General features: G+C 41.0%; 1 protein-coding gene across 4 annotated transcripts in view; it reads right to left on the reverse strand.

Annotated features, from left to right (window-relative positions):
* The window catches only part of FAT1 (FAT atypical cadherin 1), a 132,363-nt gene that overhangs the window by 102,103 nt on the left and 4,578 nt on the right, over positions 1-25,682 (reverse strand). For 3 of the 4 annotated variants that reach the window (XM_087418391.1, XM_014786283.2, XM_087418390.1), the window contains exon 2: positions 10,437-13,713. In XM_087418391.1, coding sequence (XP_087274517.1) covers positions 10,437-13,695 — 3,259 coding nt within the window. In that variant the 5' untranslated portion in view covers positions 13,696-13,713. Of the gene's footprint in view, positions 1-10,436; positions 13,714-16,561; positions 16,642-25,682 lie in introns of all 4 variants that reach the window. The other variant, XM_087418389.1, reaches the window with a different exon arrangement.

Here is a 25,682-nt window from a genome sequence, read left to right on the forward strand (position 1 = left end):
AATTCAAATTTAAAGTCATTTTCCAAAAAGCTATTTTCAACTAACAAAATGTCTTCAACTTGTGATTAAGAAAACATATTACTTCATGAAAGACTGAAAAATCACTGTTTACAGAAACTGACCTCCACAGAGGTCAAAAAACATCTTGACTAGAAATGATATGAATATCAATGCTTGTAAACCATAGACTAGAAAATTTTCCCACATATACATTTATTTCATCTTTCACTGTAACGTTACATGGAACGCCTTTAAAAACAGGCATTATTTATCAGTTTTTTCCTTTGTACTGAATAAAGGACTATTTACAAAACTAAAACAGTTTCTTAAATCTCAAATGCTCTGAATTTTAAGTTCATTTAAATAAAAATCCAGTCTGTCAAGAAAGTTAACTTTATTATTAGAAGTCTGAGTCTTCTGACAGATTATTTTACCTTAATAAATAAAGGCACCCTAGTTGAGCAACAGAGAGTTTCCATGGTAAGTTGGCAACACTAAAGATCAAATCCTGGCCTAGAGGGCTGCTTAACTTAAAAATAGTTATACAGTGTATTATATTTACTATAATGATTTTATTACAATTGTCTTGTACACTTTAACGTGGAGACAGGGCTATCTGATGATACAGGCTTGTAAAGCACAGGTTATATTTCACTTGGAAATAGTCTTGAAAGACAGATTTCTTGAACCATTTTAAGCGCATGTACAAACATATAGAAAAGTGATTTCTATTTGTCCACTGTAAAGGTTTATCTACCTCACTAATAAAATAGAAATAAAACCTCTGTATAATAAGCGTATATTAGACTAAGTGCCATATAATATATAAAGAAATACTTTCAAATGCTTGTCACTACCACCGTCACCACAGTTATCATCATCATCATCATCATCATCACCACCACCATTCTCCTCGCTCTCTGGTCCTCCTTTATGAGAACTTGTGAGGAGTGGCAGCCCTGCCACCTCTAGGGGATTTAAGACAGGGGTCCAAGGACATTGAGGATCCATGAACAGGTTCATTCAGCACTTCAGGACCCGCTAGCATAGTAACCAAATCACTGTGTCTCTGAAGACACAATATACAGCTTTCAACAGATTCTCAAAAGTTTCTGTTATGCCAAAAACACTAAGAACCACTATTTTGGAGGTCTAGAAATAGGTATCCTGGTGGTAGAAAAAAGGTTTCACTCAACCATGATCATGTTACAATCGTTCGTTTGTTTGAACAAGGGCTTCGAACTGCTATGTCAGCCACTGTGCTCAGGAGAGGGTAGAAAAGCGAGCAAGACTGTGCTCTGCCCTTGAGTTCTAGGAGACAGATGAACAATGCCCCGAGTCATACACGATAAGAGAATAATGTAGACCAAGTGCTGCTGGAACAAAGACGCCAAGACTAACTACCTGGGTCTCAGGAAAGGCTCCCAGGAGACGCAACCATGGCTTATTAGGCCAACCTAACAAGTATTTATTGAGTGCCTGTTACACAAATCTAGTAGTAAAAGATTTAGAATCTACCCACACAAGGAGCTGACAATTTAGAGGAAAAAGGACATGTAAATAAAAAACTACACTAGAGTGATACGATATTGTCAAAAAAAGAAAAAGTACATACAAGAAAAGAAGAATTAGCTCCATATGAAGGAGGCTGGTCAAGAAAGATTTATTAAACAGAGTTAGGGATAATAAGAGCTGATCAAGTGGTCAATGGGTTACCCAACCACGGAGAGACAGGAGACAATGAAGCACAGAGGGGTTGAGGGCGGCGTGGGGTGGGATCGGCTCCATTTGGATGAAGCACAGGGGGTAAGTGGGAGCTGATGAGGGGAGCACCCACAAAGTCAATGCGGAGAGGGAGGCAAGTCTATTAGTGCATTACAGGCTATGCTAAAGAGCTTGGACTTTGTGTCACAAGAGATACAAAAAGGTTTTAAGGAGAAGTCCATGTGAGATGGAATGCCTCTGCTCAAGAATCATCTCTGCATTACCAGAATACCCTCAAATGCGTCACACTTTAAACCACATTAATTTCTATTAACACTACATAATTAAAAACATGTCTATTTCAAAATTCAATGGCACAGAGTCAACATGTATCTTAATCCCCATTATTTGTCATATCTTTATAATCTAATATAGCTATTACATGAACAGAGTATATTACCATCTAATTTTACCCATGAATTACTGTGATGATCTAATGAGGCAGTCTACGTAAAGAGCTTAAAATAGGGCTGATACACAGTAAGCATTAAATAAATGTTACCTATAACTACATACTGATGTGATGAAGAAGAACTCACCAGTGATAAGAAGATAATATGGTTAAAATATCACAAATGAGAAAGAAGTCTTAAACTACGGAAAGTAGTTTAAGTTACAGCAGGGTAACTTTTATCAAAAAAAAGAAGAAATCTATTAGGCTACAACTAAAAAGACTACATTTAGTAGACTTTCCCTAGCAGAAACAGACAAGTCTAAATAATCTCTTTCAATAGGTCAGTTCACTCAGCCACTTGGAGGCCTAGCAATGAAATAGGTTCAATACAATATCAGATATCCTAAGGAGAGATCACACAGTTTAATTGGCAAGGCAAGTTCATTGATAAGACTGGCCCTGGACATCTATATGTGAATAGTTTCCTAGACTTACGATCACTGCTCTTAAACTGGCGAACCGCCAATTCACCAAGGACAGGCATGTGCCCTTGAAGAGTAACCTTTCCAAGACCATTTACTTCTAGTGACAAAGACATGAAAGACTGTGCTTTGTGGCATTATGTCTTGTACAGTGAGCATGCACTATTTATAACCAACATGGTTCGATTTTTTGAAAAAATAAATGCCATAAAGGTAGTTGCAAATTACACAGTACACAAAATATAAACTAATACATAACAACAACTTGACAAATCCAGCCTTATGAACTAAAATTATCCACAAAGTCAAAACAACAGGAATTAAATGATTAAGAAAAAAATCCAACATGGACAAGTACCTGAAGATTTAAAATCTACACAATTTTCATAATTGGGCAAGGTAGGCAATATGGAAGAACAGACCAGATATTAATTGAGCCTTAAGTCACTATACACATAGGGCACTCATCAAGTTACGAACACCCAACCCTTAGACACTCTTAGAACATAAAAAGGTTCCCTGCCAAGAGGGCTGAGGAGAACAGCATCTTTCTTGCCACATTCCAGATGGCTGGTGAGGACAGGCGCTGAAGCCAAGGCATAAGAAGGACAATGCAGAGAACAATTACTACAAGTAACCTGCACTCAAGGAGAAAGTGCAGGTTAAGTTAACTTCAGCTACCCTGTGGGTTACATTGGTTCTAAAGGTTAGCCAGGACCCTAACAACCATCTAAAACATTGTTTCAATGAGAAAAGGCTCCAGTTAACATTCTGTACAGTTCAGACAGGCAGCACTTTTATTTATGACAAGATCACACTTTCACAATCGCAAACAGGCACGACGTCTGTCCATCTCAACTGGACAGTGAAGCTCATTATCTACACTCAGCATGACTGACCCACTACTAATGACTTCATTGGAATAATCTTAAATGGTGTAAATGTCACCACTGTGTAACTTTAAAATCTTGTTCTAAATGTGCTAAAGAGAAATATATCACTCCGAGAAAAAATGATGGAGGAAGATTCTTAAGATTCAATACTCCTTTTCAAGAGCAAGGCTCAAATCTAGGACTCAAGTCTCCAGCCCAGCCCAATCCAGTTCAGCCCAGAATCCCACTCAACTAGTAGTTTTCAAACGGGCTCCCTTAGAACATCTCAAGATCATTCATTAAAGGGCGAGAGGCAGTAAAAGGTAGTGCTTGCAGGCACAGGCTGGCAAGTTCTGCCACTCAGTACCCAAGTGGTCTTAGGAAAGTTACTTAACCTCCCTGTGAAGGCTTCCTCAGCAATGATAACGTAACATAGGGATAACCATCTGTCGGGTAGTCGTGAGGATTAAATAAACTAATACATACAGAGCGCTTAGCAGCTGGTTCTAACACTCAGTAAGCGGCTGTGGTTTATTATTAAATTGATGCCCTTCATCATTACTATCACTGTCATTGAAGGCACGCAGCCAAAGACACTGTATTTTAAGTTGTTTCTATCCCATCCCCTCCAGGTCCCTGGCCCTTACACATCATTTAGGATTATACAGGCACTGCATAGCTTCATTCACCACCTTCTGCTTCACAAGATAATACCACCTGAATCACAGTTCACAGAGCTTGATACTCCAACTCCTCCCCCAGCCAGTATCCGGTCAGTACTTAGAGCATCAACTTATTAAACAGAATACAAATAACTAAAGAAAAGCTGATCCTCTGTTTTCTCTTAAAACAAAATGGAATTTCCTTAGGATTTCTAATTAGATTCTATTTTCTCCTTAAAATCCTCCTGCTTCAAAGGAGGATCCTTTCCCCATGCCCTCCCTGCCTTGACTCAGATTCACACACACACAAAAGAGCAGATTTTTACTCCCAAACACAGCGACAGCACATTATCATAACATAATTTCTGCCAAAGTCTGATTTTCAATCTCACTGTGGCTAGGAAATCAGTTTCTTTCTCTTCAACTCTGCTAGGAAGAGAACAAAAAGTAAGAACAGGACAGCAGCTGCTGCCCCTTAAGGGAGGAGACAGCAACACAAAAGCCCTTTCACCAGCGAATTTCTTAACTCCCTCCCGGGGCCTCCCACCAGTATCTATTTAAGTTCCTGCTGCCAGGAATTCTGGACCCAGCTCCAATTGAGGAAATTAGTCCCACCACAGTAGACCACACTTCTAACGGCCGCCCAGCTCTTAGCCACTCTTACAGATTTTTTTGGTCATGATACTTGAGCCCATTAATATCGTCTACATTCTATTTCCTGTCACAAGAGAACAGGCCCTAGGGAAGAACACAGGTCCCTGATTGTAGGCAGAATATCCTACTTTAAGTTGGGAAAAGGTGTTTTTTTTTTTTAATTTGAGTGAATATTAAAATATTGTAATATTCAAGTATTCAGAGTTCTGCCAAGCCAGACAGAAACCATTTCCTTGTCACTGAGGTCAACAACAAGGTGAACCTGGATTGGAATTCCCTTCTGTTCCTACTACACAAACCCGTCCATCCTGCGTCCACCTAACTAAGGAAGGCCAGGAGGCAGTCCCCAAATGGGTAACACAGGAAGGGTGCAATAACACTCCCCCATAATGAGAATGGAGCCCTGTTTCCTTAAGAAAAGCTGAGCGCTTATTTTCCCTCCCCTAGTTCATGAATGGTGATTTATCTTGTTGCAACAGCTGTACTTCCATATTAATTCATTCCAAGCCCTTGCATCCAAATGTAACTTTCAATCCTGAAACCATGATTGGGATTCTAAGAGTAACACAGCACTAATAAGTTTAGAAATTTGCTCTTATCTTGACAAAAAACATGGTCTCTCCAAATAAGTAGAGTCAGAAGGGGGAAACACTCTTACCGGGCTGCATTATACTAACAGCCAAAAACTGAACCAAAGTACTCTAGATGAAGGGAAAACATACTGAAGGGCATCCCGTTACCATTCACGCATCAGAGGAACAGACCTCAACGAAGCACTGCTTCAACACAAGTTTCTAGCAACAATTAAAAACATCTTTTGGCCGAGCATTTTTCTAAACACAGCCTTAGTTTTAAAACTTAGCAAAAAGCTGCCAACTTTTTATTGGTGCTCAAATAATAATTAACTTGGATTGGTACCCATCAGCTCAGAACACTAAGCTGAATCCACTCCACAAATCTCCAGGAGGGATGCTCAAGATTCTGCTCAACTGTGAGGCTTACAACAAAGCAACCAGGGACATATTGGAAGTGAGAACGGGGTGAACGCTGAGAAGCATAAAGTCAAATCAAAACCGAAACATGAAATTGCACATGCTTCAAAGATACTTACTCCACCACCATTTCTGTTAAATCTGCTTTATAATCCTCACTGTAGATTTTAAGGAGACAGAAAGGGGGAGGATCTTAATTAGAGCACTGGAGATGGGCTCGCTAACAAGACCGACTTTCCAAATAATTTTTCACATTACACTCTACCCTTCCAAACCTCAAGTGGACAAGCAATCATGTGGGCAGGGATTTGTCAGAACAGTTCATTAACACCCAGAGGCCTCTCCAGGAAAAGCATATGATTCAGTGAGAGATTATCAGATAAATCAAATGACTGTCACCCCCACATGGCAATTACATGTTACCTCCCTGAAACGCCAATTAGCAAAATAGGTACAAAGAGCTAACAGGGCTGTGCATTCAGCTACCTATTTTAGGTAATCCATAGAACTTCTATTTCTAAAAAGACCACTTTCCAGGGGATGTTTCAAATTTAAGATTTTTTAAGGAAAAGGAAGGATATCAAAAATAGTAAGAGCTAAATTTAGACTGAAGATGTTCTCTGTTCTATGAAAAGCATACAAATGATACACATATTTGACAATGTCAAAATAGGTAAACGATTACAAAAACTTGGTTGTAGTCCTCAACAACGCTATAGTTTTTATCTTTGCTTGTTTTTTGGTGAGGAAGATTGCTCCTGAGCTAACATCTGTTGCCAATCTTTCTCTTTTTGCTTGAGGAAGATTATCCCTGAGCTAACATCTGTGCCAATCTTCCTCTATTTTGTATAGAGGACGCCACCACAGCATGGCTTGATAAGCAGTGTGTAGGTCGGCACTCAGGAGTCAAACCCGAGAACCCCGGGCCACAGAAGCGGAGTGTGTTAACTTAACTACTACACCACTGGGCCAGCCCCCCCAACACTGTAGTTCCAAGTCAAGTCAAAGGCAAGAAGCAAACAATTAAGTGAGCAGGTTCTTGGTATCCACAGCCAAGGCAGTCCTGTGCAGCCCGCTATCAATTAGTCCAATACTAAATACATCACTAGAAGAGAAAAGAGCCCAGCAGACATGGGCAATGAGCAGAGACTGACGTTCTAGAAAGGTGCTAATAAACCTGACCTGAGCCAGGCCAACTCCATTTCACACTGAGCTTTAGGGCTGTGTCCTATGGGGTCCCCACTGGTGTTCCTGAACTGCCTCTGCTTTTCTGCATCTCACAGGCACCTCTCCACACTTCCAACCTGCCCCAAAAATTAGTTAAACAAACCCCAAATGAAAAATCAGCATACCTAATTTTAGTATTTCTACTGCACCAAACATACTGACTTTTCCTGAAGGAATTCTACACTACGATTCCAACTGTCTTGCCAGGAATCTCTAGAATAACTTGGGCTGATAATTCTACTGCCAAAAATATATCTTGTAACGTATACCAGGCCAATGTGTAAATATTATTATATCACTTTTATTCAATTTCAAAAGCATATAAACATAGGGGCTGGCCCGGTGGCGCAAGCGGTTAGGTGCACGCGCTCTGCTGCGGCAGCCCGGGGTCCGCTGGTTGGGATCCTGGGTGTGCACCACCGCACCGCTTGTGAAGCCATGCTGTGGCGGCGTCCCATATAAAGTGGAGGAAGATGGGCATGGATGTTGGCCCAGGGCCAGTCTTCCTCAGCAAAAAGAGGATTGGCAGATGCTAGCTCAGGGCCGATCTTCCTCAAAAAAAAAAAAAAAAGCATATAAACATAAATCTATTGTACGCTACGTATTCTTCCTCTGTAAAGCAAGGACTACAGAACAGATGACCTAGAAATTTCCAACTTTCCTCTCCCCTTTAAATCTCAATATTTACACAAATACATATCAGTTTTTTACATAATTACCAACCCCACTGCACACAATCCCAGCTCATCGCCTGGCATGCCACTAAGTTACCACTAGAAAAGTCTGGCACTGCCATTCAGCTTGACAATTACTATAGATCTATTTCAGGATACTGCTTTGGTTGGTTATTTTTTTTCTTGGTAGTGAGACTATTCCAATCTCTTAAATTTATAGGTGAAAAATACCAGTTTCTAAATGAGTCTTTACAATGCAACAATAAAAATACTCTTTTCACTTAAAGCACTCAAAAGACAGTGCTCATATAATTTAAGTCATCAAGGGAATGTAAATTAATATTTTGGTTCTACAGTCATGCACTGCCTAACAATGTCTTGGTCAAGGACGAACCACATATACAACGGAGGTCCTATAAGATGAGTACCATAGAGCCTAGGTGTGTAGTAGGCTATACCACCTAGGTTTGTAAGTACACTCTATGATGTTCGCACAATGCCGAAATCACCTAACGATGCACTTCTCAGAATGTATCTCTGATGTCAAGTGAGGCATGACTACATCTTCTATCTCAACTTTAACTTGTAATAGTTCCTTTGTAGGCTTTCACAGCCCATGCTGGAAAAGAAAAAACAGTAGGAATAATTGTCCTTAGGAAATTCACAAAAATAATTCACAGTTGCAGCTTCAATTCTTAAGTTCTGGGTATTTTTCTACGGTGACCTGTACCTGAAAATTCTAATTTATATCAGAGACTATGACCAAAAAAAAGACATATATTCTACTCTCCAGATGAGTTATTACTAACTGCTATTGGTTATGCTATTTTCTCTCGAATTTAACTGTTATGGGTATTTTAGATGAGTGCTATATAATTTGTGGATATATCTAACACATGCTAGTGTTATATAATTCTTTATAAAAAGAATCCCTTGAATAAATAAAAGCACATTAAAAATATTATAGCTTCTAAAATAACTTATTTCTAGGACAATAATTACACTTTTCATGGGCTATATACCTATTAGATGTGGGAGTGGGTGCTGGGGTATTAATGACTGAATAATTTATCTGTAGTATTACTAAATATAAACTTAAATGTAATTTAAGTTTTAAGTATTAAGTTTTAACTTAATAAGAAAAACATCCTTTTAGAATGGACATATTCACAAAGAAAACATCGATGAGATGAATAAACAAACTGAACTCCATCTATGGCTGACTGGTGCTGTGATTACCCAATTGCCTTCTATCTCCACTACCATTCTCAGAGGAAAGGACACTCAAAGCCAAAATAACCATTAATTTACTCATTCATTCTCTTAACATTTAATGAGCAGCTTCTACATGCCAGGCACTTTTTTGTTGAGGACAGAAAATGCATGAGCTAAAATCCTGTCCTCCAAGCTGGTTTGGGGCTGAACTGTGTGCCCTAAATTCATGTGTTGAAGCCCTAATCCCCTGTACCTCAGAATGTGACTGCTCTTGGAGAAAGGGCTTTAAAAGAGATAAATAAGTTAAAATGAGGTCATTAGGGTGACCTCTAACGCAAAATAACTGGTGTCCTCATAAGAGATGAGGACACAGACATACAGAGGGAGGACCATGTGAGGACACAGGGAGAAGACAGCCATCTACATGCCAAGGAGAAAGGCCTCAGAAGAAACCTACCCTGCCAACACCTTGTTCTTGGACATCTAGCCTCCAGAATTGTATGAAAATAAATTTCTGTTGTTTAAACCACCCAGTCTGTAGTACTTGTTATGGCAACCCTAAGAAACTAATACAAGGGCTCACTCACACTCCATCAGGGGAGACTGACATGAAACTGTAATATCTGGGAAAAGCAGCTAAACTAGAGATATGTACCAAGCACAAAACAACACACTCTAGCATGAATCAGCTGTCTGGGATGTTCTCGTTTAGGACCTTATTCTAGGTGGAAGAATATCGTAACAAAGCATCACTACCATTTCTGGAAGATATTAATAGATCTAACACAGGCTAAGGGGCTTTCCCATGCGATTTCACTTTATCTTCACATACATCTTGCAGCAATTTTGAGTCTACCCATCTTCTAGATGAAGAAAGTCTGTTTTAAGAAGATAATTAACTTGTCCAAGATCACTCAATAAATTACTGAAAGAGCCAGGAATTCAAGCCAGGTCTTCTGAATTCAACATTCTACTACCCTACTCTGTCTCTCAAACAAAACCTGGAAGCAGTACCAAGTACAGCAGATCACATTATAGAGTTTTAATGCAGAGTCTTCTCTCTGTGCATGGTGTAATTTTGCAGGTGTGCAACAGTCTCTGCATGGCATGCTAGGTGGTACCAGTGGTGGTTCCAAGTGTGTCTGCAAATGCAGTAGCTTGAAAAACTTGGAAGGGCTTCTCAAAGTTATAGCAAAACCACAGTGATGCCTCTGATAATACAGAGCACAAACTCAGAGATCAGTATCAGTAGTCATGATTTCAATTTTTCCCTGTTTTTTACTCATTTTATGCCAACTCACTCGGGTTCCTTTGGTGCCATCTTCATGGCTTACTTCACATAAAGACACCTGCAGCAGGACAGAGAGCAGGCACGTGCACTTCTATACTGAGCCCTAACAGCGGCCAGTGGGAAACTGTGAGGGAGCTAGCACAGGGTAGATACTTCCTTTAGAAAAAATGGGAGGAGTGACCAAACCAGAGTAATAAGAATATATTTACCTGTTTCTTCATCTATTTTGAAAACACCAACACCAGAACCATCTCTAACGGAATAGCGGATCTCCCCGTCTCTTCCTGCGTCCTCATCATGAGCTGACACTGTCATTACCGATGAACCAATGGGGACATCTTCTTTCACTACACCCTTTTCCACAAAGCTAGAAAACACTGGTGGGTGTAAGTTCTCATTCACATCAATGACCTCGACTTCAATATAGCAGGTAGAAGACAGAGAAATTGGCTTTCCCTTGTCTTTGGCCCTCACAGTGAGATTATATACTTGCTTCTTCTCAAAGTCCAACTGCTGTACAATTCTAACTGCTCCACTGAGTTTATCCACATCAAAGTTTCCTTCCCCGTGGTCCAGAAGACTGTATCTCACTTGACTAGACTGACCTAAATCAGGATCATAGGCCTCTAACCACATGATTATGGTTCCTTCTGGAAGGTCCTCTCGAACTTTCACACGGTAATTAGGTGGAATGAACTTAGGTGGGTTGTCATTAACATCCTCTAATGATACTTTCAAAAGTACAGTGGAAAGCAACTGAGGTTCTTCTTTGGCTTGATCCCTGGCTTCAATCTTTAAGTAATACACATGCTGTACTTCCCGGTCTAGAGGATTCACGATTTTAACAACACCCGTCGTGCTGTCAATTGAAAATTTATCTGTGTCTGTAAGAATAGAGTATGTCACACGTCCGTTTGTGCCTAGATCTTCATCTGTGGCTTCGACCTGGATGATTTCACTATTTATCTCTTTGTCTTCACTCACTTCAACAAAATAATTCTCCTGTAAAAACTCAGGTGGATTATCATTGGCATCCAGAATTCTGATATCCAGAAGATGCCAAGTGGACTTCTGGGGTATACCAAGGTCAGACACTGTAATATTCAGGGTATATTTGTCCATTGTTTCACGGTCAAGTGGAGATAAGATTTTTAGCATTCCAGTTTCCATGTCAATAATGAAGCAACTATCCTCATTTCCTCCAGAAATAGCATAGACCAGTTTTCCATTGAAGCCAGTGTCAAGATCAGTAGCATTCATGAGAATTACGTTGGAACCCACAGGGTGGTTTTCCTTTACCTCAATCCCAGTGGGAAGAGTATTTCCAAACTGTGGGGCATAAGCATTGACAGAATGAGAACCAAAGAAAATATCCTCGACCTCTCCCTGACTGTGTAATTTATTTGCCTGCAGGAGTTTCTCTGCCAGCATTTTGGCAACACCAGTCTCTTCGCACTGCAAGTTTACTGGCTTGCGACTGGCAGCCACAGTTATGTTGATGTATAATGGTGTGGCAAAATTTTCTCCATCTGTGGCTGTAATTCTCAGACTGTGAAATGACACCTTTGCACCTAAGCCATCCATTAGCGGCTGCTTTAATGACAATACCCCGGAGTCAGGGTTTAAACTAAACAAATCTAGTTCATTTCCAGCCTCAATCTGATATCGGACCAACTGAAGTTCATCAGCATCGATAGCAGAAACAGTAGTTATTTGCTCTCCCACCCCGAGATCTCTGGGAATTGTTCCTTCACAATTGATTTTCTCGAATAAGGGCGTGTTGTCATTCAAGTTATTGAGAGTAACTGTGGCAAGGACTTCAACTTCCCGGCGGTACGGTAACCCCCAGTCTGATGCTCGAATCCTCAGAGTATAAACCCGGGGCATCAGCTCATAGTCCAAGTTTTCAGAAGTACTCACAGCACCAGTGAAATGGTTGATCACAAATGGCACATGGTTTAAATTTGCAATACTGTAGGTCACATACCCGTTCTCACCCTCATCGGGGTCCACAGCACTCACGCTCATGACAGTGGTACCGATGGGCACATTCTCATCAAATGATGCTTTGTACGCCGTCTGCGTAAACTCAGGGGGATTGCTATTAGCACTTACAACTTTAACCAAGACTCTGGTAGAGGCCTTTCTGTCACTTGTTGTTACTTCAAGTTCAAAATGGGCTGCCTGCTGTCTCTTAATTGGTTCTAAAATGGAAATGAGACCAGTGTTGTGATTTAAACCAAATTTAGCTTTTCCAGGTGTACTTTTGAAAACATACCTCAGATGAGGATAACTAGGCGTGGCTTTTACCATGACCACAGGTGTGTTGGAAGGAGCAAATTCGCTTATTTCTGCTCTGTAAACTTCCTTTTCAAACTTGACTGGCCCAGCTTTGAACTGCGGAGAAGTCACGTGAATTACTTTTACAGAAGAGAACTGGGGAGGAGTTCCTTTATCTTTAGCCTGGAGTGTCAGATTGTAGCCAAAAGGATGACTGTCCCAATCAATGCCACCAACAGCTTTGATTTTATATTCTTTACTCCCCGGAGAGGACCTCACTGTTCTAAACTGCTGAAGGAGGTCACCTGCCACAATACTTAAAGAAGCTATGTCCCCATTGGCACCCTGATCACAGTCATCCACTGTGACGATTGCGTACGTTGGGTCCTTGTCCAGTTCTGACGGTGATAACGTCACTGCTGTTATCATAGGAGCACATTCGTTGGCTTGTTCTACATGAACTGTTAGCTTGGCCATGCTGCTGATACCACTGCTACCATACAATTTCATTCCCCGGTCCACAGCAAGAATTTCCATCTCATAGAGCTTGGTCTCTGCGTAATCAAGTCTACCAGTTAAAACTACTGCCCCACTGGTTGGGTGAATAGCAAACATGTCTGTTCGGTCTTTAAAACTGTAGTAAAATTCTCCATTGGTTCCTATGTCTGCATCCGTGGCACTGAGTCTCGCAATACTCGTCCTTATGGCTGTGTTTTCAGGTAAAGAAACGCTGTACGAGGTGGGTGAGAATAAAGGTCTCAAGTCATTTGTATCCAGCACTTGCACCCTGACCACTGTTCGTGCCTCAGCGTTAGTATTTTTTTCAACTGCCTTGACTATCAATGTGTAATGGTCTTTCACTTCTCTATTAAGAATAGCAGTATTTCCTCCTTTGGTCCTTATTCTTAGAAAGCAAAAGTCTCCAAGAATGTACTCTTCAGCTTTGAATAGGTTTTCATTGTCTCCTGAGACAATTTTGTACCTTAATTCCCACAGTGGATTTGTAACGTAAATACCCATCTTCACGGGATGCCCAACATAGGTTTTCGCGGCAGAGTTTTCATGCACAGTGACGTTGTACTGGAAATGTGTGAACTGCAGAGGAGTCTGTTCAAGTATTTGGCTTCCATCACTGTCTCCAAAATGTTGGAGGAGGAGGAGCAGAAGCAAGGCCGAATGTCTCCCCATCGCTTACCTCTCAGGAACCTAAAAGAGAAGAAAATAAGAATCACTACTTTGGGGAAACAAAACAAAAAAGTGTGAACTTTTTTCTTAAAGTTTGTTTTTGACCTTACATCTTAACCAAGTATTTTCCATCCATATGGAATATGAATAAATGCAACGGTTTTCATTTTTTCTGTTTTCCAATATAAGTATCAACACTCTTCTAATATTTCTAGAATTACTAAGCTTACACAATCTTTTTTTCATATTTTAATGACTCAAGTTAAAGAATCACAATGAGCATCGGATGAAAGACTGCCAGCTATAACAACTAAATTGTATTCTTATACCTAAATCTTCAAGGCAAATATAAGCCGTTAAAAAGGTAGATAATGAGGGGCTAGCCCAGTGGCAGAGCGGTTAAGTGTACGCACTCCGCTGTGGCAGCCCAGGGTTCGCAGGTTCGGATCCCAGGCACGCACTGACGCACCCCCTGTTAAGCCACGCTGTGGCGGCATCCCATATAGAGTAGAGGAAGATGGGCACGGATGTTAGCCCAGGGCCAATCTTCCTCAAGAAAAAAGGGGAGGATTGGCATCAGATGTTAGCTCAGGGCTAGACCTCCTCACACAAAAAAAAGGTAGATAATGAACATTGTTTACATTTACTTACATACAATAAATTAAGTGCTCGAAAGTTCACAAACTTAATGCTACTACAGTATCCTGAGCTTGGCAAGCTTCAGACAACTAATTAAAAACAAAAAAACCCTCAACAGTGGTTTTCTATGACCTCCTGTAATGACAGCTTGTGATCTCATCTCAAAATTTATCCTGAAACGATATTATTTCTTTGTAAGAATGATTAAGTTCACTCCCTACATCATCTAATGGGTTGTCTCGTTTAGCACTATATAACTATTTAAAGGTATTAAAATAATTATACCTTCTGGGCCAGCCCTGATGGCCTAGTAATTAAAGTTCAGTGCACTCTGCTTCAGCAGCCTGGGTTCGGTTCCCAGGCACGGAGCTACACCACTCATCTGTAAGTAGCCTTGCTGTGGCAGTGGCTCACACAGAAGAACTACAAGGACTTACAACTAGAATATACAACTATGTCCTGGGGCTTTTGGGAGGGATACAAAAAAAAGGAGGAAGATTGGCAACAGATGTTAGCTCAGGGCAAATCTTTCCCAATCAAAAAAAAAAAAGAAAGGTACAGCCTAATATCTTTAAAAATAATAATAATAATAATTATATCATCAAGTTTGATAGTGAGGTCATTTCTGAACCACCACCATGAGCCAAAAAAGAGTCAGTTCAGAAAGGGGAAACCAGCAGCTCGAGGTCCAAGAGAACTTTTCCTCTCCAAGTCAGTGGAGCAAGTCTCACCGACCACACCAATGTTTGATCACCACTGCTGTCAACAACCAGTGCTCAGAGTGCCTACTGTCTTCAGGACACTGAACAACCTGTCACCCAAGCACAAGACACACACACACGCACTTCACAATGCTAAATCATGTCTGTTAGCACACCAAGAGGCCCGATCAAGGCAGCAAAGTGGGGCACTGCGAGAGTGTCAGAGGGTGAAGGCGAAGCAAACAGGACATTTGAGAAGGGGCTGCTTCACCGAGCAGGAAGTTAGGCAGACCACTGGGCTGAAGCCTGGTAGGGGAGCAGGACAATTATTTTCAGACCAAGTGTTCCTCTAAATGCCAACAAATTCCCCTTGTACATCAATGGAGCTCCACAAAACATCCCATCACCGTCAGCAGAGTACCCTTGGGTACTCAAAGGGATATTCACAAAATGTGGATACTAGCAAAGGCGAAACAAACAGCAGACCGGAGGCTAGTTTAACAGCCAGGTTTGAAATTAGCATGGCAACATTAACTTACAGTATCTTAACTCAGCACTGCCAACTTTGCCCCATGAGTCATTTCATTAGGGAAAAAAAGAAAAGACCTGATAAGCTGAAAGCAATTAGAAGCTTAATTGATACTGAACCACGTTCAAGTTGGGCACCCGAACTTGAACTTCTGCTATCATGCCTTCTCTTCAGCAAATACAGTCAGGAAATGAGACAGATTTTTGGCTTCTAGGAGAACAATTATCCTTTAAACAAAAGACGATGACAATCTTCTACCAAAGCTATCTCTTAATTTGGTCAACGGTTCTACTACGCAGGGAAATTTGAATATTATGTAATGATCCAGAAATTTTATCAAAATAAGTGAAAACTCCAATTCAATTTAACCTACAGTCACTGAGAACCTGCTATTGGACAGACCGTGCTAGGTACATGGAGTTAAAGACTATTTATCAAGGACAAAGCTCCCAATCCCCAGTCATTTATAAACTAGCAATAAAATATAAAGAAAATGCTCTAAAGAACACTTACAAAGATGATGTTAAGCACTGTCTTTTGTTCTAGGAGACAGTTATTATCAGTCACTTTACAACAAAGTATTATATCAGGATTCTATTGCAAGCAATTAAACTATTTTTGCTTAATTCTACATATAAAATATTATGCAGCCATTAAAAAGACTAAGACAGCTCTCTATATGTTAATATGTAAAGATGTCCAGGTATATGAACTGGAAAAACTAAACTGATCCCATTTATGGTTGTAAAAAAGGGAAGGGAAATAAACTGTGTGTATGGTACACGGATGACCTTAAAAATGGAAAAAAAATCCTGGACAGATGAAAAATAAACTGTTAACAGCGGTAACTTCTGGAGAATAGGCAGCTGGGGGAATGTTTATGTTTTCACTTTTCTCTGCTATCTGAATTTTTAAGCTTAAGTACATGTTATCTTTATCATTCATTCACTCCCTTCATTAATTACGTGATTCATTCAATGGATGTTTAATAAACACCTACTATGTGTCAGGAACAGTTCTGGATGCTGGATTACAAACGTGGACCAAACTACCAACAAATCCTCATGGAAGACATGTTTCCTGGTAAGACAAACAAGTAAACAGAGTGTATCAGATGCTGATGATTAAGTGCTAAGGAGAAAAAGAAAGCAAGGCAAGAGAGACCCTGGTCAGGAACCTGAATTTGGGAAAGAGAGACCACTATGTTCCAAAGGACCAGGATTTCTCAACCTCAGCTCTATTGACAGCTTGGGCAGATAATTCTTGGTTGGGGGCTGGGGGGTGGAGAGCTGTCCCAGGCATTGTAAGATGTTTAGTATTATTCCTTGTCTCGACCCACTAAAATCCCCTCCCCTAACTAAAATTGTCACCAGATACTGCCAAATGTCCCCTGGGGCTCAAAATCACCCTCCAGTATAGAGAAGGTAGAGGCCCACCAAAGACCATTGTGCCCGGGGCACAGTGGGTGCGGGGAGAGCAGCCAGGGAGATTTTTTATTTTTAATAAACTTTTAATTTCAGAATAGTTTTAGATTCTCAGAAAAGTTAAGAAGATAGTCTCCCCTACTGTTAATATCTCACATTATTACGGTACATTTGTCACAACTGATCAACTAATACGGATACACTGTTACTCACTATTTAAGTCCCAATACCCTTTTTTCTTTCCCAGATCCCATCCAAGACCACCACATTACATTTAGTCATCATATCTCCTCAGTCGCCTTCAGACTGTAACAGTTTCTGATTTTCCTTGTTTTCAATGACCTTGAAAGTTTTGAGAAGTACTGGGCAGGTATTTTCTAGGATGTCCGTCAACTGGAATTTGTCTGATGTTTGTTGCACAATTAGCCTAGGGCTGTGTGTTTGGGGGAGGAAGACCATAGAGGGAAAGCGCCATTCTCATCACGTCCTAACAATGTGACATAGGGATGCTGAAGTTGACCTTGTTCCCTGGGTTGAAATAGCGCCTGTCAGGTGTTTCCAGAGCGAAGTTACTCTTTGCCCCCCTCTCCATACTGTAAGAAGTCACTATGTGCAGCCTATACTTCAGGGTAAAGAGTCATGCTATACAAATGACTTAGAATTCTTCTATCAGGGAGATTTGTCTACTCTCTCCTATTTCTGGATTTACTCAATCATTTCTTTAGATCAGTATGGACTCATGGATGAAGGGCCCTTTTTAGGACTCTGGATTTTACTGCAGATAAAATGAGAAACCGCTTGAGGATTTTGAACAGGGGAGTGATATGCTCTTACTTAAAGTGAAAAGGGTCAGGCCAGGACCTGTGTTGAGAAGACAGGGCGGCCAGGGCAGAGCTCGAGGGAGACCAGGTGGAAGGTGACTGCAACAGTAGAAGGGAGCCCAAAAAGGTAACGGTGGAGGTGGGGAAGTGGTGAAATTCTAGATCGACTTCAGGATTTGCTGATGAGTTGGGGGAAGAGGAGTGAGGAGGAAACAAAGAGAGTGGTATCAACCAAGATTCCCAGGACTGAGTGCTGAGCAAGAGGAACTGAGCTGTCAGGTACCGAGAGGGAGCCAGAGGGAGGAACAGGTGAGGAAGGAAGGGCAGGAGCCCCGTTTGCGACAAGTCAAGGTGGAGGTACCTGTTGTTATCCAAGTAAGGATTTTGAGCAGGCAGTCAGATGTGGGGGAGCGGTCCAGCCTGGAGATATAAATGTGAGATTTGCCAGAGTATAGAAGATGCTATTTAAAACTACTAACCAGATGAGATCACCAATGGAGAGAGCACAGATCGACAAGAAAAGAAAATCAAGGACCGAGAGCCCCGTTGCCCCCCAAGATTTAGAGGACAGAAGAGGAGAGGAACCAGCAAAGGAGAGAGAGCAGCCACGGCAGTAGAAGAAGCGAGAAACAGTGGTGGGGTAAAGAAAGGATAAATCAGTCAACCTTTTCGTACATCTGAAGCCTAACATTAGAACTTGGAAATGACCCATACACACTGGCTGGTGCCACGCTGCTGGCACCACCACTGCTGCAAGGCCCTGGACACCCTCTCCACCCCCAGGTCACAAGGAAAGGCCCCACCTGTCAGATCACTGCAGCTCCTCATCCCCATGGCATCTCAGTCACTCAGTCCGACCAGAGCCTCTGCCACCACCCACTGCTCTCCCACGACTGGATGCCCGAACACCTGGATTACCTCTCACAACTCACCCACCACACTTCTTCTCTTGGGACACATCGCAGCTGGAATAAACTTTCTAGATCACATTCATACCCAGGACCTTTTACAACCCTGAACTTACTCTGCAAACTTGGCTAACAAAATGCCACTACAACTAGAATAAATTATTAAACGCAATTCTTTTGACCAGAAAAAACAAATCCACTTTTTAGGAGATATTGTTAACCTTACAGTAACATAACCAAGAATTATGAGCTCAGGTTTCACTATAAAACGCCATGATCAAAAAAACTAGGGCTGTTACTCTATGCAAAACAAACAGTAAAGCTGAAAGGGGGAAGAAAAAAAGATACTAATACCACTTCATCTAAAAAATACGTTATTACCTAGAGTTCACGCTTATGAAAATTAAACTCCAAAAACCATTTCAGCCAAAGGCTACACTTTGATATTTAGAAGGTGATCACAGTACTGAATTCCTAAACTCACAGGCATTTAGGATTTCTTCTATGTGAAAACAAAGAACATTTACTTAGTTCAGGCTTTAGGGAAAAGGGCCTCAGGGCCAAAGCTTAAATATCTTTAGTAGAGACTTCTGAAAATCCCTAAGTAAGAGAGAAAAGTAATTTTTCTAGTAGATATCAGATTAATATGCTCATATTTCTTCATGTAAAGTGTTCTAGTCAGTTACCATGACTGCACATTGTACACCAAACAGAACACAGCCCAACGCTGAGAACATAACTGTATAAATTCAAATATTTAGATCTAAAGCTGAAGCTTCAGAAGCGTTTCATATGCTGCAGGGACAGAACATCAGGTGGGACACAGCATTACCCAATGCATAAACTCTATTAAACGTTGTATATTATTTAGAGGTCACAATTCTGACACACGCCATTAGTCATTCCAGCCCTCAACGCAACAGGGAAACAGCATTCAACTTTCCACTCCACGTGTGATGATAAAAATACACAAAAACATTCAAGTTAAGAACTTGGTGTTCCCCTCACCATGCTCTCCCGCATACTCCCATTTGTACCAGCATGAGTGAGAACATCACTAGAATTTATCTTATTACTGAAATTTAGAGCTTAATGTTCAGTTTGAATCGTGCCACATTTTAAAAGTATTTTTTAAAGATGTCTACATTGCAAGGAAGATAACTAGATTTTCAAAGAAAAATGTCACGAAGTTGTCAAAAATTGACAGAATGTGAAACGTAAATGATTCCTGCTTTTTAAAAATACTGTATATTAAATAAATATTTAATGATCTCTAAAATCACTTAATAGGAGTCAAAAGAAAGGAGTGTATCTTACTAAGAAAGCCTGTTTATTACTCAGCTATAATCCATTCACAGCTTCTATATAACATTTACAGCAGGAGAAAAAATTCTGCATCTTTCTAATAAATTGTTAATAGTCATAGATAGTACTTTTAAAAGCTTTTATTCTTACATTGAAAAATTAACGGGTAGATCTTGTTTATTTTCTGGGTGCATCCTAAATCTTTTAAAGCCATAGTCATACATTTTTCAGTAAAAATGGGGGGTGAGGGGGCAGCTACGAATGCACAATTGAACAGCAGTCTTAGGCCTGGTATGTATCATTTAACTACTTCTGGTAACTCTGTATGTTGTTAATTTTGATTGGAGCTGCAATAAGTCTGATTACTCTAGCAATGACTTAATTTCAATACTGCCTTCAAATGATCAACAACGGATCCCAATTTAACTAAGAACAGTCTTCAAACTACTGATACTGACAGCGCAGAACTATAAATCTCGCTCCTCGGTACATTATAACTCTTTTTCAGAACTTAAAACCTTCAGCATTTACATGACTTAATCAATCCAAAATAATTTTTAAAAAGTTTTCTTGCCCTTAAGAAACTTAAAGAGACTTTCTAATTTTTAAATAGCCTCCATATAAAATCTACTATGTAATTTACTTACTACATGAACCTATAAAATATGTCCGTGGGCATTATGAAGATGAGTGTTTCTACTTGTTCTGTGCTACTGTGACACAAAAGACAAGATAAGGGCCAGCCCCGCAGCGTAGTGGTTGGGTTTGTACGCTCTGCTTCAGCGGCTGGGGGTTCATGGGTTCAGATCCCGGGCACGGACCTACACACCCCTCATCAAGCCATGCTGTGGCCACATTCCACATACAAAACAGAGGAAGAGTGGCACAGATGTTAGCTCAGGGATAATCTTCCTCAAGCAAAAAGAGGAAGATTGGCACAGATGTTAGCTCACGGCCACTCTTCCTCACCAAAAAAAAAAAAAGACAAGACACGCGAAACGAGGGCTGGGGTACATTTCAGGCTAGGCTAGACATCTCTGTGCTATTCTCTTCTCTCTCCTCTCCCCACACACAGAAACACGACCACTACACACCACTTATGATCTTCCAACCACTTTTTCCTCATCCACACTCCAAGGCAAACTTTGCCCACAGAGAAGTTCAATAATCAGACTGCTTACCTCCTGTGATTTAAGATCATCTCACCTAATGTATTTTTCTCTGCAGACAGAAATCACTCAAATGACATTTTGGCAAAGTAGCCAGTAATTAACAGCAGCCACTTCTCCCACTCCCAAATTAGTAAGGTTTTATTACAGGTCAAATTATGGTGCTCCCTGTATATTTAGGTAGACAGGCATTTCACTAAATAATGGATCAGGAACGTGAAGGCCTCATGTATAGTAAGAAAATGGAAATCAGGAAGCAGAAAGTTCCTCCTCTTCTGCTCCTTAAAATGTTCTCTTCCCCTATTGTCTCTTCCTCCCACATCTCAGAAGAGACAGGACCCACCCTGGCTACAAATAAAGACACCTGGATACCATAAAATTCAGCCTCTTCTGCAGCTCCTCCCTGAATTCTCTCTTTCACTCAAACACGCACTCAAATGGCCCCTTACTCCTGTCACCTTCGCCAGAGTCTACAAATACACACCAGTTCATTCCTACTTAAAAATAAACTTCAGAGCCAGCCCGGATGGTCTAGTGGTTCGAGTTCCCGCTCTCACCCCCGCAGCCCAGGTTCGTCTTCTGGTCACAGAACCACACCACCCGTCTGTCAGTCGCCATGATCTGGTGGCGGCTCACAGAGAGAACTGGAAGGACTTACAACTATGATACACAACCATGTATTGGGGGGTTTTGGGGAGAAGAGAAAAAAGAAAGGAGGAAGACATCTGGCAACAGATGTTAGCTCAGGGCGAATCCTTCCCTGCAAAAAATATGAAAAACAACCTTCATTCAAACCTTCACTGCCTTCAAACTAACACTCTATTTCTCTCTTTCCTACACTGGCAGAGTTCCAAAACAGGAGTTTTGCAGTGCTACCTCGACCTCCTTAGGACTCCCTCTCCTCCTGACATACTGCGACCCTACCTGCTCTACACGACCTCAGATCCCCCTGGCAGCAGAAAGAGCTTCTTCCGGTGTCACAAGCTAATGTCCAATCAAATGACTTTTTCTCAGTACCCATCCTCCTGGATTTCCCGTCACATTTGACACTACTCACCCCCTCCCCAATACCCTCGTGTCCTTAAGTCACAAACTGCCTAAAACAAAGAGGCAATCTATAACCTATAAAGAATGAATGACATGAAATTTCCCCGAGTCTCAATACTCTCATATTCTACAACTGACTCTTTCATCTGAAAGTCTGGCATTACAAACTCTGTCTTCTGATTCTTTCTATACATGAGCATATTATCACCCTTAAGGATCCCATCCACTATGTCTCAATCGTAAAGGACCACTGAGGAATGCCAAGTTCCAGCCCTCACCTCCCTGAAGTGCCACGAACACTCCTCCTGAGACAGCAGCAGACCTGTGACACAGCCTTTCCACCCACTCCCCATCGCAAAATAACGGCTATTCCACTGCATTTTCCTGTCAGTGAAGTTCCACCACTTCCCAAATCACCCAAGTTTGCAACCTAAGAAATCAAAGAAAAAAGAAGGGGCTGGAGACACAGAACCCCTGATCTAGCCCCAACTTTGTCACTAATCATCGGTGTGAATTCGAAGAAATTACTGAATCCTAGATTCCATTTCCTTATTTGAGAAACTAGAGATGGGACTAAAATCTTTACAGCCTCCTACCCTCCACAGATACACAGTCTTCCCCCCCCATCCTTCCCTCTCTCTCTCTAAATAGACCCACACACACATGCCCTCTCTCTCAATACACACACACACACACACACACGCCCTCTCTCTCTAAAAATTCAGGATTTCTATGAACTTTTATTCTTAACTGCTACACCTCCATATCTAAAAAGTTACTTAGATATCACATTTTTTTCTTTCTCAATTTGCAAAATTGCTCCCTTTCCATTTCCGCTGCTGTCACCTAGCTCATAATTGTTTTCAGCCAGGCACAGCATTTGAATAGCCTTTCTGTATTCCTGCTTTCTTTTTTTTTTTCTTTTGTGAGGAAGATCAGCCCTGAGCTAACATCCATGCCAACCCTCCTCTTTATGGTGAGGAAGACTGGCCCTGAGCTCACATCCGTGCCAATCTTTCTCCACTTTATGTGGGATGCTGCCTCAGCATGGCCTGACAAGTGGTGCATCGGTGCGCACCTGGGATCCAAACCCGGGCCGCCAGCAGCGGAGCGCACGAGCTTAACCACTATGCCACGGGGCCGGCCCACTATGTATGCCTGCTTTCTGGACCTGACACTATTTAGCCTATGCACTGCCATCAAATTAATCTCATTAAAACTTCTTTGTAACATTATTCCCTAGTTTGCAAATTCAGTATTTCCCCTTAGGCTGCTGATTAAGTACATTCTTCTTAGCCTTGTACTAAAGACCTTTGATAATCTGACCTTCACCTACTTGCCTGATTTAATCTCCCAATATTACCTCCTGTTTCAAACCAAAAAGCTATACTTTCCACAGGTTTGAAACAACCAAGCTGTCCTGAGCTGATGACACCACCTAGTGGTGGGGGCTCCAAACCTGTAACGTCTCCACCCCTTTCTTTTTAAAGATAATGCAAAGGTTACTATTTTATTTTTTCCTGCCCTTCACTGGTCACACACAGTCTAGTTATTTTCACCTTTCTCTTCAACATTTCTTTCTTTTCCTCTCTTCTTAACCCTGCCCCATAAAAATTATCCTCCCTGTCTTCATAAGCCAATATAAGCCAAGGTCATAGATATTTTTATGTTCTACCTACATAAAGAAAAAAGACACGTTATAACTCAAGGGAAAACAGGATTAAAGAAGCACTGATAATAAACCAAGGAAGGCTTTTCCTAAAGACAAGACAGTATGCATAGGTCTCAGTCTCTTTTCTCTCTATTCATCACACCACAAATCAAGTCACAGCTGAGGTTTCTACAACTTGCTTTACACATGTCGTTTCCTCTCCTGGAATTATTCCCTCCGATTCACTCTTCCCTCAGAAGTCACCCTATCCTAATAACCAGGTCCTCCCCCAGGTCCCCAGCTCACTGAGGTGCTACGATGAACTACCCTGACCCTGATGGAGCTCTCGTCACACTGGATATAACTGACTGTTTATCTGTCCTTCTCCTCCACTGGACTGGAAGCACCTTGAGGGCAGGAAACATGATCTGTTCACTACTGCATACTGTGTCTGGCCCAATGTTTGGCACAGGGCAGATCCACAGTTACTGGGTTCATGAATGGACAGATGGATGGGGATGACGAAAGGAGAGTGGAAGGCAGGACTGAAAGATGGGGGCGGGGGAGTAAGGAGGGATAACATGGCAAAATAATACATCCACCGTTCTAAAATTAACAGAAAATCCAGGTGCAACCATCAGGCCAGGAAGAACACTGCAGATGGCTGCCCAGGAGATGGCTCTAATTTCCAGCAGCTCAGAAAGAGTTCACCACCCACCTCAAAATGTTTCCAAATTGGCTATAGGGGATGCCAGATCAGTGTCTGTAGAGCAGAGGTTATTATGAAGCCCTATGCCTGAATATGCTATGAAGGATAAGGATTAAACAAGGACTGATATTCCTAAGTGGTTCGTAGAAGACATTTATCTCCACATATATAACAAACCTTTGGAATTCAGCAAGAATTTTGGCAATATATTTAAATCTGGGACTTGAAAGATGAATTTTTTAAAAACTTTAAAATGTGAAATATACAGATTCCTCATCTGACTCAATACATTTTTGAAATAAAAAGCTCCTCTCAGATATGAGAAGAGAAAATGGCAACTTTCTGATCTTAGTTAAATGAATTACCTGAGTCACTCATCTCAAAAACTCCTTTCCAGTGCCTAAGGACATACTAATACCTGCAAACTGAACAATTAAGTGAAACAAAAAAATACAGTTTGGCTTCATCCTCTATATAATTTGGTCAAAATGAAGCTTACCTACTGCAATTTCCCACTCATAAAGATTAAACAGACACCTAGCCTTATGGCTTCCTGCTATTAAATCAGGTCCTTTAGGCCACAAATTAGGCCAATGAGACAACATTAATGCAACAATGCACTAATTTGATTCAGTTTATTGAGTCTATGCAACATCAGCCAAACTTGGGTGGAAAACAGGTGGTGGCAGACTTGATAAGGGAGTTAAAATGAATAATCTGTAAGATCCCACTCACCCCTAACATTCAAAGAAACGCGAGTTTCAAAGGTCGCTCAAGAACTAAATCTGAAGACATACACTAGAAAGACAGTGGATCAGAGGAATGAAAACAGTATTAGTTTGCACATAATTTTTAGATTCCTTTTTTGGCACCTGTCCATAACATGGATTTCAATGATCTATTAACATGATGAGAACCCACTAGGTGTATTTCTAGTGACTAATTAAAAGATATGAATGAATACACAGGTGGCCTGAATGACTTTGTGAAGTCCTCTAACAATCTCACTTCCTTTCAGAATGACAAAGAATTTGGCTCATTTTTCAGGAAATGGGTACACAAATGCACACTTTACTCAAATCAAACT

Source organism: Ceratotherium simum, chromosome 28 (assembly GCF_057802395.1).
Source record: "Ceratotherium simum simum isolate JZ-2026a chromosome 28, ASM5780239v1, whole genome shotgun sequence".
NCBI lineage: Eukaryota > Metazoa > Chordata > Mammalia > Perissodactyla > Rhinocerotidae > Ceratotherium > Ceratotherium simum.